General features: G+C 38.1%; 1 protein-coding gene across 1 annotated transcript in view; it reads right to left on the reverse strand.

Moving 5' to 3' along the window:
* The window catches only part of LOC117971669 (GDNF family receptor alpha-2-like), a 92,395-nt gene extending 76,554 nt beyond the window's left edge, over positions 1 to 15,841 (reverse strand). Inside the window, exons 1-2 of the mRNA XM_059013644.1 lie at positions 14,691 to 15,841; positions 10,898 to 11,212 (exon numbers count right to left, since the gene is read on the reverse strand). Of these exons, the coding sequence (XP_058869627.1) occupies positions 10,898 to 11,212; positions 14,691 to 14,730 (355 nt within the window). The 5' untranslated portion in view covers positions 14,731 to 15,841. The remainder of the gene's footprint in view (positions 1 to 10,897; positions 11,213 to 14,690) is intronic.
* Between the last annotated feature and the right edge of the window lie 440 nt (positions 15,842 to 16,281).

Below are 16,281 nucleotides of genomic sequence, written 5' to 3' on the forward strand. Positions count from 1 at the left end.
GAGCGAGAGGAGAAAGGAGAAAAGAAAATTTAAAAATATACAGGATCAGTGTCAGCGTTTGCCCAGCCTGACCTGTATTGGCTGTTTTGTGTTCGTGATTTGTTTTGGTGTGAACTTTTGTTTTTCGCTCTGTGAGTGTTTTTTTTTTGTTCAAATATTGTATTTATTTTTGTGTTATAATTAAACGGCGCACAGCGCGTCTTTTGCCCTGCAGTACTGCCTGTGTTTTTCTTCCTGCTGCTGCCCTGACGTCACCACTCCAGCCATCCCTGCCACGTGCCATTTTTACCTTGGCAGAGTAGGAACACAGACATTATACCTCTGTGTGGCAGTCAAAAGGTTAAAGATTGTTTCATAGTTTGACTAGGGATGGGAATTTTGAATAATAAACTATTCGAATATACTAAGAATAAAAGTTTTGAATACCTGAATACCTCTAATTACTCAACAGTGACAGGTCCTTAGAACGTATCAGCAGCAACCACACATAGGGACGCATAGATAAATACATGAACAGCAACAGTGAAGAAACATCTAAGGCATCTAATGTATTTAAAGTAAAAAATGATATAAACTAGAAGTAAGAAATGAGAATACACAGCAGAGGGGTTTTAACTATAAAACACAGAACTTATAAAAAGGACCTTCAAAACTTTCAACTGGATTTTTGACACCCTTTGACGACTCGTATAAAACACACTGCTTGCCAACAAAGCACAACACAATATGTTTGCTCAATAAAATCCATGCTATAATACAGTATATAAAATAAAAACTAGATGTACTGTACCCGTACTTGCTGATTCCATAATATAATAATAATTTAAAAAACAGTCTGATTCCAGAATCAAGCCGATATCAGTAGGAGACTGATAACAGCAGAACTCAAATAACAAAGGCTTAATATCGCCTGGGTAGTTTGCAGTCAAAATCCAAATTAAAGTTGCCTTTTTTTTCAGCCCGAGACGCATCACATCGCCGACCACTGTAAAAGATGCAATGCTTGTTTTGTTTTTTGACACATTCTGTGTTTTCTTCCAAAGTAGCAGATGGGTGCTTGCATTTTAGATGACTGAGCATTTAACACATTGATTTCCAAAATGAAATACTTGTGCTGCAGAGATTACATTGCATGGTGGTCTCGTTTGACTTTTTTCAAAATACTTCCACAAGTTGCATTTTTTTTAAGATGCCATTTTCATTGCTCATGTACTTCCTTAGCCAATAGCAGAGCTAGGTATTGAAGGGCACCCGCCTCCCTGTCAATTAACAGTGAGATGGCAATTGTAGTGGCTGATCACTTTTAACTCCCTCCTCTCAAAAATACCGTGCCAGGTTTGCTCAGTTTTCCATTTGTTTTAGAAATGAACAAGTAATCGAAACTTGATCAAAGTATTTGAGTAGTCATTTTATTTAGAATGCTTGATTACCTGAATATTCAGACTCACCCCTAAGTTGGACATGCCAATATCACACACAACAGAGAACTGTGTTCCAAAACCATTGTTGCCATTGATAGTGATGCTGTTCAAGTTTCCTTTGCTTTATAATATTTATAACATTTTTTTTGTTACTGTACAATTATGTTTCCAAGTAACAAAAGTGATGACTCTATGGACTTCAGATGTTCACCTCCAACTTCCCTGAACCACAGTGAGGATGCCTTGCAGTCTTGTCATGTACAATCAGTGCAGTCTTTCCTGCCCATAATTATTATTATTATTATTATTATTATTATTATTATTATTATTATTATTTGTTTATTTAGCAGACGCCTTTATCCAAGGCGACTTACAGAGACTAGGGTGTGTGAACTATGCATCAGCTGCAAAGTCACTTACAACTACGTCTCACCCGAAAGACGGAGCACAAGGAGGTTAAGTAACTTGCTCAGGGTCACACAATGAGTCAGTGGCTGAGGTGGGATTTGAACCGGGGACCTCCTGGTTACAAGCCCTTTTCTTTAACCACTGGACCACACAGCCTCCCATAATGGTAGGTTTACTTCAGTTTTGTTTCTGTTTTCAACACTATTTCGAAATTAATAAATATTTTACCAAAGAAATAGGTAACACTTTACGTGAAGTGTCTCTTATTACTGTGTATTTACATACTGGTTACTTAGAAACACATTGTATTTACACCTAATTACAATGTTATTATGCATAGTTACAATGTATTTAATGTGTAAATCTTTTATTGCACAATATAATCCTAACCCTAACACCCCTAATCCTTTTCTGATACAATTGCGTACTTACATATATCGATTTGCACGTTATGTCCATTGTAACTATGCATATTACCATTGCAATTATGTGTAAGTACAGATGTGTTTACTATGTAACTACTATGTAATTGCACAGTAATTAGAGACACTTAATGGAAAGTGTTACCAAAAATAATACAAGGACTTGTATGTCCTGTCCTTTGCAGCATGGCTGGCATAGTCTTGTACCACTTACTGTGGCTAAAATCAGATGTGGGAGAATGTTTCTGATCTTTCTAGGGGTTTCTGAATGTAAGCAGATTGTCTTGCATACAGTACATGTAGCAAACTCCATGTATGGTGTAAAATGCAAGGATAGACCGAAGCTTGAATATGCTTGTGTATGCAGAACGGAGAATGATTTGTCTGCCATATTGACAAAAAGCTTTTTTTTTTTGTACTTCTCCGATACGGTATTCATACCCTGACCTTTGCTAATTGTCAATAGATAATAGTCTTGCAGCATCAACAAAACAGTTCAACCGCCTGCATTTGTTTCATCCCCATTTGTGCCTTACAATTGAATTCTTTATGGTAAACATACAAGGACAATACAAGAAAATATTTGAAGAAAACACATTATTTCTATTACGCCGCTAGAGCAATAACTGAATGGCTATATCAGACCATATCTTATAAAAGAGACCCTCCCTTCTTAGTCTACAAGTAGATAAATCCATATATTTACTGAGGCAGATGCATTAAATGTACACCACGTGATCGCAATCTGAAACATGATGCAGTAAATATATGCAAAGCCATACAAATGCAATACATATTCTATTTCTGATCACTGTAGCTCTTTAAAAATAAATCTAAATAATGTCCCTTCCTCTATAGTTTTTCCAATGCCATGACTGCATTAAGGAGAGAGTCTTGTCTCCAGCTTTAAAGTGAGGTATACAATATGCTTCAAATCTATGCAAAACCTGTGTCCACTGTGTAATCATCCGTGCTTACATCCTACTGGCACTTATTCAGTACAAGAAAAGCATGTATCCGTTTTGTTGTGTTTTAAATTAAAGCACTCAACACTGTTTAATTTGGTGCTGGCAAATGTTATGGAATAATCACCAACACACTCTTCTAAAATAAGACTGTGGCTGTAAAAAGCAATATCCATTAGCATCACTTTGTGAGAGATCCAAAAATAAAAGGGAAGAAGAGAGTTATTTTAGCATGTATGTGTGGGATCATCTTTATTCCATTATCAAGAATCAAGGGTCACAGCCACAAATCAAAAACAGAAAAGTGATAACCATGGATGTTTCTGGGTAACTGTACATGCACTGTTTTTGTACATATACACATGGTTAGGGTCAGGATAACAATATGACAAGTTTGGTAGATTAAACAACAATGGTATAGTGGTACTTAAAGAAAAGACAAAGACTGCAGAATGATTTTCAGTGGAAGTTAAAAATATGTCCCAAACTGTGAACATAATGGCCAGATGGTCACCCATAATATTGTCAACCTAGGAAAGTAGACACCAGAGCCAATGCTCCCTGTGGAATCTGCAGCAAAGATCGACAACTTCACACAGGTAGGATCCAGTGCCCTCCTGTACAGCACTCAGCCGTGCCTTCCCAGGTGAGACACTTTGGGACCCTGGCTTTTCTTTTATGTGCTGCTTTGGTCACAATAACAGTTTTTTTTCTTTCTTTCTTTGCTTTGCCACAGACAGCTCTGTAAAGAAAGTGCTAGGTTAGTATCAAACGTCTTTGATATTTGACAGCAGGTTTTTCTTTCTTTTTTTTTTATTTCTTGTTGTACAGCAGGTTATTATTTACAAAGAAGTGGGTTGGAATAACTTTAAATGCACCAGTAGTTTTCTCCCCTATAGAGAACAAGTGTGATTCTCTGCTGTTTGTACACAATCAACCTGTAGGTGTTCACACCCATTTTCTTCCCTCTTATTGTCAGAGCTCTGTTTGAACAAAGAAAAATGTACGAAGGCAAGCAGCTTTTTTATATACAAAAACATAATAGAAAGCTGTGAAATAACAGAACACCAACAGCTGACACATTGCAGCAAGCATCAGTAACTTGCAGGTCTGTTAACCCAGCTGTCTTGTATTTATTATGTAAAGGACAAAAAGTGTTGAATCGTTTAAATGAGGCGCTGTATTAATCTGTGAATTAAAGAGGAACCGAATTGTTTTAATGGTACGCACAAGGCCCATAATTACATTTTTAACTGAGAAATTGCTGGGTTTTACAAAAGATTTTCAGCTTAATTTTGCCACACTATGAAGACATTTACTAGGAAATTCTTTTTTTGCATTGAAGCCCATCCCCTCCTCTCTTTACATTCATATAAATGTTATACAGCATTCAAGACACAATAAAACAGTTATCAATACATGTCATGTGTGTGTTTTGTTGTTGTTGTTGTTTTGCTATTTGTTTCTGTTACCTTTTTGAATTCCTCTCAGACAATTCGCTTGTACCAAACAGACTTTTGTTGAAAAGCTTGGCACCCGCTCCAATTAAACCATGTTTAACAGCTGGTTACACTTTCAAATAACGCTGCACATTCACGTAAATCCCAATGCATTAGCTGCCATTGCTGTGTTCCACTTGAATTGTGATTTTTTATATTTAGAACTAGAAAATGATTGCAGATTACTGCAAAGCAGGAGTAGATAAACAAGGGTACTGGGTAGGGTTACCATGTGACTCCATTGGGACAGTTTGGGTTTTTCAACTCATATCGCAGTGCATTCTGGGAAGTTTTACCTGTCTCAGGTACCTTTCACAGCAGGACTGCACTTACCAGAATGCATTGGGGTGTAAGTTGAAAAGCCTGAACAGTCACAAACTGTCCTTGTGTACATGGAGCCATATGGTAACCCTAACAGAGTTATAAATCCATCAAATTACTCACCAGGTAACATAGTAACATGTAAAACACTAGGAACATAAAAAAAACTATTAGATTATGTTTTATTAAATTATATCCCCTAGGAGGGGCAAATGGTATTCTCAGAACTGACAAGCCTTGATGTGCCCAACAGCCTCTTCTTGTTCCCAAACTTGTCTTACTTTGTAGGAACCCATGCAAAAACTCAGAATGTAAATACACAGATAGGGATATACTTACATTTTCAATGGAAAGAGCATTTCAATTGGGATTTCAGTATCAAGCCTTGTGGTTTAAGATGCTATACAATAGGGCTCTTATTTTTCAAATTATTTGTGCGTAGGAAACTGCCTAAACTTCTATTTCATAGTTTGCACTGTATAAAAGCCTACATCCTACTGTTAAAGAAAGAACATACCAGGAAATCAATTGAAATGCATGAACTCACTGCCATCTTCCACCAATCAGAAGTTTATTCCAGACTGCAAACCCTGTCATTACATGCAGTGCCTTTCTTGCTAAATGCCTGTCATTATATACCAGCACTTGAATTGCAGAAACCTTTCCTTTGTTGAACTGAGTGCACACTGAGGCATTTTCAATCTATACAGGTAGAAGACAGGTGTTCAATCTATTTTTAAATGGTTTTATATATAATGGCTGGGTTGTGGCGTTGTGACCCAGTGTGTTTGCGTTATTTTGGACTGAACTACGGTTTGACAAAACACCTGCCAGAGCACTGTCAATGGCGTGTCTGGATCATGGTTTCTTCTTTGGGGTATGGGTGTTGCTACTGCTTATCGTTCGGGCTGCTGGTCCCCCTGAAAGAGGAACATCTGATGAGGCCAGGTCAGCAGGGTGGATCGTGACAAAGCCATGCAATCCCTGCTCATTGAGGGTATTGTCTGTAAATAATGTTGAGGTCAGGGAGGTGAAGGATGATGTTGCGACTCAGATTGCGTCACCAACAGCTAGGTGAGTTTCTTTGAAGTTTGAATAAGTTAGGGAGGAGGGACCAATAGGAGAGACAAGCCCTCATGTTTCTCCCCCGAATCCCAGCCTATGCTTATAATAGGTGCACCATGGGCAGCCAGAATGGCTCTGATTGGGTGTGACAAGACAAGGTGTTTAAATTGTTCTGACAATGCCTCATTGATTACCACGTCAGCACACTTTCCTTTATTAAGCTGTGTTGAAAATGTTAGGGACAATATGGACCAAGAGTGGTTTCTGAACCACTTACGTCAATGACTTGTGTCAATTAATCATCTTTAGTATCTCCGGAAACTTGCTTTAAAATGATGCCAGTATTATTTATCTACGTCATTCTCAACATGACATCAATGTCATTATTTTTTACCACCTTCAGAACCCTTCTCACCATGTGGAAAACCATCTGTGCAATATTAGCAGAGATTTTGATGTGTGAATTCGGTTGTAAGGGAGTCTATACACAATCTGGTGGATATCCATTTCTGTATAATGGAACTTGGTACACTGTTTCAAGCCCATTGTCAGTCAACACTTTTGAGAGCACTTTTTTCATGTTTCAATGTACACACCTGTGAATCATTATGACCTGAGCAGGACTTGACAGTTCCCTTTGCTACCAATAAGCAGTTTCTCAAACTCTTTCATTGCAGATTTCTAAATCACCTATTGATCAGAGATTGCAATCATAAATTGTGCTCCCCAGTATCTGGGACTGCTGTTATTTCAAACAAATGCTTAGCTACCTTATCATTTTGAAAACTGCTGGGGAACGCGTCTCACCCCAAGCAGAAAACGATACTCCCTGCATTGTCAATAACAAGAATAGAGTAGACTCAGAGACTTACAAATGTACCTTACAACCATCTGAGAAAAGGAATGCAAATAATGTTAATATGTTCAGTTTTCAATCTCCAGATAATATTAGACTGCACTATAACTGCGCTACTCTATGGTAGTAAATTGCATTTTACTTGCATAGCAAGACAGTCATATTTTGGAATACATTAGCAGCTCAGCAACAATATCCCATTAACGTGATGCATGACATGCAAATAGAGGAAATTCTAGGATACCTGATAGACGAGATAAAACAATACATGTCATTTTGCACTTTCAGTAAGGTCGTTATCACAGTAAAGATTCATCAGAGAACAACTATAATAGTACTGGTACATATTAACTTAATGACTTCTCGTCTTATGGGCTTGAACAGAAATCTGTGCAACCTAAGAGAATATTTTTAACACACAATTTTAGTATAATGACTCTGGTATGGAAATCAGCCATTACTGTACATAAAAAACAGGAAATGATAGCAAAGCATATATATATATATATATATATATATATATATATATATATATATATATATATATATATATATATAAAGTTTGAGAAAAAGGAAAACTGCTGTGTACCAAAATGATCAATAAGAAAAAAGAGAAAAGGATATTTCAGGTACTTAAAAAGGTATAATAATAGATTACAAATTATTGATTTGTAATCAATTATTCTACCTTTTTAAGTACCTGAAATATCCTTTTCTCTTTTATCTTTTTTCTTATTGATCATTATGGCACACAGCAGTGTGCCATATATATATATATTCAGTGAGTTGCAGGAAAATAATTCCATCTAGAGTTTCTATGACGTCATAAATTTTTTTTATCTTGTCGAGTGATTGAAAACGAGACATTTTGTGTTTGAATTGAAAGTGATGGAATGAGTCAAAGTTCACATATATATTTTCCTCTAGAGGAATTACTACTGTGGTATTATGCCTTTTTTCGAATGGCTCAGGATGCATATATAGCCTTCATCCATGTATTATATATATATATATATATATATATATATATATATATATATATATATATATATATATATATATATACAGTGCCTTGCATAAGTATTCACCCCCCTTGGACTTTTCCACATTTTGTAGTGTTACAACCTGGAATTAAAATTGATTTAATTAGGATTTTTTGTCACTGATCTACACAAAATAGTCCATAATGTCGAAGTGGGGAAATTTTCAAAATTATTTACAAATAAAAAACTGAAAAGTCTTGATTGCATAAGTATTCAACCCCTTTGCTGTGACACCCCTAAATAAGCTCTGGTGCAACCAATTGCCTTCAGAAGTTCAGAATTAGTTGAATGGAGTCCACCTGTGTGCAATTAAAGTGTCACATGATCTCAGATTGAATACACCTGTTTCTGGAAGTCTCCAGAGTTTGTTAGAGAGCATATCTAAACAAACAGCATCATGAAGACCAAGGAGCTATCAAAAGTTCTGGAGAAGCGCCAATCAGGGTTGGGTTATAAAAAAATATCCCAAACTTTGAACATCCCCCGGAGCACCGTTAAATTCATTACTAAAAAATGGAAAGAATATGGCACAACCGTGACTGCCTACAGAAGGCTGTGCACCAAAACTCAGTGACCAGGTAAGGAGGGCATTAGTCAGAGAAGCAACCAAGAGGCCAATGGTAACTCTGAAGGAGCTGGAGAGATCGACAGCTGAGATGGGAGAAACCGTCCATGGGACAACTATAACCCGGACGCTCCACAAAGCTGGGCTTTATGGAAGAGTGGCAAGAAGAAAGCCATTGCTGAAAAAAACCCATATCAAATCCCGTTTGGATTGTGCCAAAAGGCATGTGGGAGACACAGCAAACATGTGGAAAAAGGTTCTCTGGTCTGATGAGACCAAAATTGAACTTTTTGGCAAAACGCTATGTGTGGCGCAATGCCAACACTGCTCATCACCCTGAGAACACCATCCCTACAGTGAAGCATGGTGGTGGCCGCATCATGTTATGGGGATGCTTTTCATCGGCAGAGACTGGGAAACTGGTCAGGATTGAGGGCAAGATGGATGGAGCCAAATACAGGGAAATTCTAGAGGAAAACCTGTTTCAGCAAGAGACCTGGGACTGGGGCGGAGGTTCACCTTCCAGCAGGACAATGACCCTAAACACACAGCGAAAGCTACACTGGAGTGGTTTAAAAACAAGAACCTGAATGTCTTAGAATGACCCAGTCAAAGCCCAGACCTCAATCTGATTGAGAATCTGTGGCTAGACTTGAAAATTGCTGTTCACCAACGGTCCCCATCCAACTTGACGAGCTTGAGCAATTTTGTCAAGAAGAATGGGCAAAGATTGCAAGATCCAGATGTGCAAAGCTGGTAGAGACTTACCCAAAAAGACTCACAGCTGTAATTGCTGCCAAAGGTGTTTCTACCAAGTATTGACTCGGGGGGGTGAATACTTATGCAACCAACAAATGTATTTTTTTTGTTTAATTAACTTTTGTGTCACAATAAAAAATATTTTGCACCTTCAAAGTGTTAAGTATGTTGTGTAAATCAAATGGTAAAAATCCCAATTAAATCCATTTTAATTCCAGGTTGTAACACTACAAAATGTGGAAAAGTCCAAGGGGGTGAATAATTATGCCAGGCACTGTATGTATGTATGTATATATATATATATATATATATATATATATATATATATATATATATATATATATATATATGTTTTGTTTAAAAAAAGAAAAAGAGCGATGTAACCAGGGGGCTCTAAGACACAGCTTGTGTGTCTGTGCTCATTACACGTGTCATGTTGAAACAACAATGTCACTGCATCTTGACTGTACTTCTACCAAAGACTCAGATTACCCCGGCAGTTTTGTAAACCGATTAACAACCTTGAATGGGATACTTCATGTCTAAAACAAGAAATCCATATTGTGATATTCATGGTGTCAAATATGGTCCAAAAGACATCCACTGGACAGCTGGCTAAATACATGCTTCTTATAAAGCAATCCATTTTGGTTATGAAATGAATCCATCATGCTGTAAAAACACATCATTGTGAATATGAATTCCAAAACATGTTGGAAGGTGATAAAATAAGCGCCGGACCAGATAGATTCATGGCACAAGGTGTTGATGCGTGCTGGGTCGCTCGGGATCTCAGATCTGGTACCTTTTGATATGACGGCGAGAGTTATACAGTTTGCCAATGATCAACACTATGGAAGAAATGCAAAAAAAAAAAAAAAAAACGCTTTCTTCTACCATGAGTTGACATGCAACATCTATGAGTAACTTACTATTTTTTTTTTTTTTTTTTTACAACACAAATGACAAAACCATAAAAAAAACTAGTGTTCTCAACAACAACATCTTCGTTTTGGAGGCTGGGTAGATAAAGATTGTTTAATTGTATAGGGATATTTGATTGCCACCTCAAATGTTATATATTAAAAATATCTATAAATGATATAGAACCTCTCTTTAAATGCAGATTTGATGATTTAACTGGATGTATACCAGTACAGTATAATGGGCAAATGCATACACCAATAATAAATAGAAAAGGATATTATAATATGATAACAGGAATGGAAATAATTCAAGCAGTTTATTTTTTTTATAAGCTTGTGATCAAAAAATACACCAAGTGCAAAGTCAAGCATACTGGACACAATGCAAACCTGCATTGATGCAGTTTCGGAAATAGAACCAGCACCACGTGAGCGAACAGCTCCCATTTGCTGGGGCAACTATCCACATACTGTTAAACACATTGGTGGTTTGAGTGAATTATAAAAGATGTTTACAAAAGCTGCACCCTCACTCTAAATCCGCACTCCCACCACAGGTATACTTTACGGCATAACCATAGACAGCATGTAAGTGTGCAGCTGAACTCAAAAGTGCTTCTTCGTACTCTCCAACTGGCCACTCTTACCTTCAGTTAAGCCAAGGTGAATGCTCCAGTAAATCTGAAGGCACTGCAGCTCCCTCTTCATGCCTCGTTTGCAGCGACAGTCGTACAGAGGGCTCTCCTGCAGCACCTCCAACGCAGCCTGGCACTCTTTGTTTGCAAGCATGGTATTCCTGTCTCGGCCAGCCAAGCACTGGCGCAGGGTCCGGTAGCGGGAGCTACATAGTGAATCCACAGCGCACTGCTCGTTTGCCTTGACACAGTCCACCGGAGTTCTCCATCCGTGGGTCCCGGTGCTAGAAAGCACAGGCGAACTGGCCAGGGAATGTACAATGCCATCTACAAAGAGAGCAGGGAATAGTGGGGTGTTATTATCCCTGGCATGAAGAAATGGTTCCCCGTAAATATGGGGTTATCACCTTACCAGATTCTATTAATGTCTTTAGCCTTGATTTGGCTGGGTTTTGCTAAACCTAAAAGCCACAGGTTTTAACTTTTAACTTTTAACCATATATGCAGGCATCATTGCTGTAGAATAAAGTATTTTATTTTCAATGGCCCCTGTGTCTACTACGTTCAATGGAACCAATGCCGAAAAAACTGGAACCTATAAACGTTAGGTTCAAAAAGTGGAACACCGACCTGGCCTCACAGATCTTTAAAAACTACATACGTGTAACGTTACTATCCATAAAAGCCATAAAAAGCTTTGAACAGATATACACAGTCCTAAGTCAATCTTCGTAGTCTAAAATAATGGTCTACTGTCTAGCTATGATCTGTAGCCTACCTAAAAATGCTCTGTATTTAAGAAATCACATTATTCTCCTGCAATACATGCGCTACAAAGCAGGTAATATCATCCTAAAACGAACATAAACTAAGTTTACAATCACAAATACACGACCTCGTCGTTTAATATTTTACAAAACAGCATGGGCTATTGATTGTGTATAATAAAGACAATAAAACGGGCCATCTGTAGCCATTACATGTTACACATTCAGTTCTACCTGCTTTCATTCTCAATGACATTGATTTAAAACCACAGTAAATGCAATTAGCAATTTGCTAGCTATTCCCTGTCATAATACTTTTGGGAAATATAGGGGATATGTTGCGGTATAAATTAGACATTAGCCACTTTCATTTTGTGCTGGAGATTTTAAACTCCTTCTATAAACTCATTAAGTATTTTTTTTTTTTTTTTGTGATGAACAAACATATTTTTAAAAATCATTATTTGCCCACAAGTCCTCTCTCTCTCTCTCTCTCTCTCTCTCTCTCTCTCTCTCTCTCTCTCTCTCTCTCTCTCTCTCTCTCTCTCTCTCTCTCACACACAGCTGCGCCACCTGCTGGACCTGCCACAGTGCTGCTGGCGGAGTCCGGAGAGCCTGGCCGCGGTGCTGGGGCTGCGCTCGCTGCGCTGTGTAGACAGGTTCCTGTGTCAGATCCGTGCTGCTCTACCTTCGGAGGTGCTTTTGCTCCTTAAATTTTTTTTTGAGGATCGTCTGATCCCTCAGCCACAGCCCCCAGTTCCAAGACTGCTCGTGTCCCCTGTACTGAACCAAAATGCCAGCCCCGCCGGGACCTCTACTGAGCATAATGGACTAACAGAACTCCCTCTGGACACTGTCAAGGGTAAGACCCTGTATAGAGCATGTGTGAAGGTCCAGCACCAAGTACAGCTCAGGCAGCTCCTCGACACTGGAGGGACAGACTGGGGGTGGAGGATGACATAGAGCCGGCCTGGAGTAGCATGTACAAGCCACCGTTAAACAAAAGGGCTGGGGATCTGCAGTGGCGGGTGTTACACACCATCATCGCTGTTAACTCTTTTATTAGTGTTATTAACCCTTCAGTGTCTGACTCCTGTCCATTCTGCACCCAAAGAGAAACTGTTTTTCATTGTTTTGTGTTTTGCACCCGTTTACAAGCACTGTTTACATTTTTACAGGTACTTTTTAAGGATCTTAACCTACATTTTAATGAAACAGTATTTATTTTTGGAGTTCGATTTACAAAAAGTAATAAGTCCATTGATCAAATAGCAAATTTTATCTTGGGGCAAGCTAAAATGGCAATATATAAGAGCAGGAAGAACAAGGTTGAAGGTTATTTCAGCCATGATGTTCTTATTATTTTTAAGATGCTAGTCAAACACCAGGTGAGAATAGACTATAATTTTTATAAACTAATGCATAATCTTGAAATGTTTGAAATGATCTGGTGTTTAAATGGAACTTTATGTGAATTAGAAGATGAAGAGCTGTGTTTTAATGTGTACGTTTGCTATTGGTATTTATTCATTTTTGGATCCTGAGTTAGTGTGTGTATCGTTTTGCTGCACTTTGTGGTTGGGTGGAAAATAATAATAATAATAATAATAATAATAATAATAATAATAATAATAATAATAATAATGTATATATAAATTGATTGATTGGATCACTTTTTGTATCCTGTATTTTAATTTTTTTTGTCAATAAAGTATACGTAAAAATCCAATCTCTCTCTCTCTCTCTCTCTCTCTCTCTCTCTCTCTCTCTCTCTCTCTCTCTCTCTCTCTCTCTCGGAATTCCTGCAGCAGTATACCAGTGACATCTACAGGCGGCGAACAAAGAATTTGCCAATATAATTTCAGTGTCACCTGAGTTGGCTAATTAACAAAATACGCTGATAAAACGGGATCAAACAATTTGCCTGCGCTGGCCTATAAAAGCAATGGTAAAGGTCTTCCCTAAACTAATACATTATCTGATCTGTAAACGTTATATAAACAAATATTTGTACGACTTGGTCATTACAAGATAGCAAGCTAACAGGCATGTATGTTAATAAAGTACTATGAAATATCTCCAAGGAACTTATATGTAGGTGGTTTATTCTGCTTGATTCTGAAGTATTATGTGTAACTTGGTCCAAGGAAGTTGGAAACTGGACCGTTTCGGCGTTTGCACGGTCTCTCTGCCGGGCTTGTAAAAATACAACAGCCAAATGAACCAGGATGCCACATTTCTTATTTGCCCAAGTCCCATAGGTATGCAAGTGTTTCTGCAGGTGAAAGAAATACTGCACTTCCTAAAATACATTCAGTGCGCATTGTATTGAAATCCACGACCTTGACTAATTAAGTTTCAAAGCTAATCTTGTATCTGTTCATCAGCCTATATAGAATGACCATTTTCCTTCCTAGTAGCTCCAACACCATTTTTAGTGCTTTTTTTTTTTCATTGTAAATACTGGTGCCCAGAGGTCAAGTAGACAATTCTAAAGCAGTGTGATTAGGATATATACATAGGCTAGTCTATTAACTTTTTTATGTACAGTCTTCTTCATTGTGTGTGCGTGTGCGTGTGTGTGTGTATATGAGAATTGTGCATAATCTTTTCTAAACGGAACCTTAATTGTATCAGAAAGGTTTATTTTTCAGCCCGTTGGCTAATTGCCTTTATAGATAAACACGACTTCATCAAACTCATGTGATTTTTTTTTACAAGACGGATTTTGAAATTGTGAAATGTATAGTCTATACACGGTCTAGGGAGAACTCCCCATTGCTAAAACATAACCTGTGCGGACTCTGTTCAACATATTAAAACCTCGTGTTTCTTAAATATTGACATAGCAATCAATTACAGCGAATCACTTCTATATAACAAGCATAGTACAAATGTACACAAAAATTGCAAACCTTTGACAATAGACGGATTATACGTAGTGATCATTATCCCGTTTTACAACTCTGACTGTTTTAGTTCATTCACTGAATTCCTTTAGAGGAAATACAATCCCATACACTGTATCCCGTGCTTACCTAATAGGAGAAAGAGTCCGAAAATATTCATTACAATCATGATAAATCCAACGGCAACGTTAGTCAGGCAAGCTGCGAAATAATAGTAACCCCTTTTCGATTTCTTCCTCCTTCTGTTTATAATAATTTTCCACGACTTGTTAGCACCCTGGTGCGGCTTCAGCGCTTGTGCAATTGTGAATCTCCAATCATTTCTCCAGGATGTTGTTCAGAGATGTATACAACATTGCCTTTGAATAATCCAGCACCCTGGAAAACTTGTGTGGAAAATATAACCATTCCACTGTTTCCAAAATATGTTATTCCCTCAATCGGTAGGTTAAGCAATAGCTGAATCCTCAGTTGTGAATTTCTTTAGTTTTCCAAAAGGTATAAAGCAACCCCAGGACTGAGATTACTAATCAGATAGCCTTTCTAACTTCTGCAGCACGCTGTGGTCTGTGTAGTTCTTCTGCGTGTAATGTCCACTTTCAAATGACTAAACACGATTCTGGTAGTCACCAACTTCGTGCGCTGGCAAAGAGACACACTGAGCAGCGGGAGGCGGGCGTGGGGTCGGGAAAGGGAAAACTCTAACTTTTTTTTTCTTTTTATAGATCTCTCCGTCAGAAATTAAACATCGACCTGCTAAAATGCCAGAAGGGTGCAATCTGGGCGCACCCTTGGTTTTTGGGGGAAATTAGCAGGATGCTCTCAAATTCATAAAGGAACCCAATTTAAAAAGCAAGAGGAAGCCACCCATTTCCAGAAACCCACATAAGTCATCCTCTTCTTCGCGCTCAGAAAAAAAAAAACAGAAAAAAATAACAGCTGTCTCGTTTTGTTTAAATGCAGTTTGTTGCATAAACAATAAGATTATAGGTTAAAGTGACATTGCTCCGGCAACAAATACAAAAAAAAAGAAAAAAAGAAAAAAACACATAGGTATTGGTTAGCGAGTGCTGTTCTTGCTGATTTTGTAACTTGGACCTTTAGCTGCGTCTTTGCTGAATAGGCTCCTTCAGCCTTCTGCGGCTGTCAGAACAAACGCAAGGAGAGCTGCTTAGCTTAAATCTAACACAGCCAGTTGCGAGTCCAATCTCGAGCCCTACCCTCTGCTTTGGCAGACGCCAGCTCGTGCTATAGTACAGAGCCACAATGCCTGTCCTGGACTACCCTAGCCAGTAAAATATGAATTACAAAAAAAAAAAAAAAAAAAATCCACTCAGTCACGAGGAGCAAATTACCGATAGACAAGGGCGCTCTGTTTTTACTCTGCATAACACACAAGGCTGTGTTAAGATATCGTGTCATATGAAGTGTTGTTTTAATACAACATCACAGATGTTCGGACCGAGGCAAGAGGATTCCTTTTGGAAGCGAATGTTGGAGGCAAAATTCCCTAATAGAAATCCGTTTTTATCAGAAAATAACCCTTGTTGATTGTCCATTACGATTACATTCCCCAAGGTAGCTTGCGGGGACTATATTTCATATGATAAACATTTCTTGCCCTGCCAATGCAATGCTATATACGCCATTCTCTAAGCAAAATGTTACCTTCAGCAGTAGGAGGTTAAACATATGTATCTGTTATAACAAAAGGAGGAGT

Source organism: Acipenser ruthenus, chromosome 46 (genome assembly GCF_902713425.1).
Source record: "Acipenser ruthenus chromosome 46, fAciRut3.2 maternal haplotype, whole genome shotgun sequence".
Taxonomy (NCBI): domain Eukaryota; kingdom Metazoa; phylum Chordata; class Actinopteri; order Acipenseriformes; family Acipenseridae; genus Acipenser; species Acipenser ruthenus.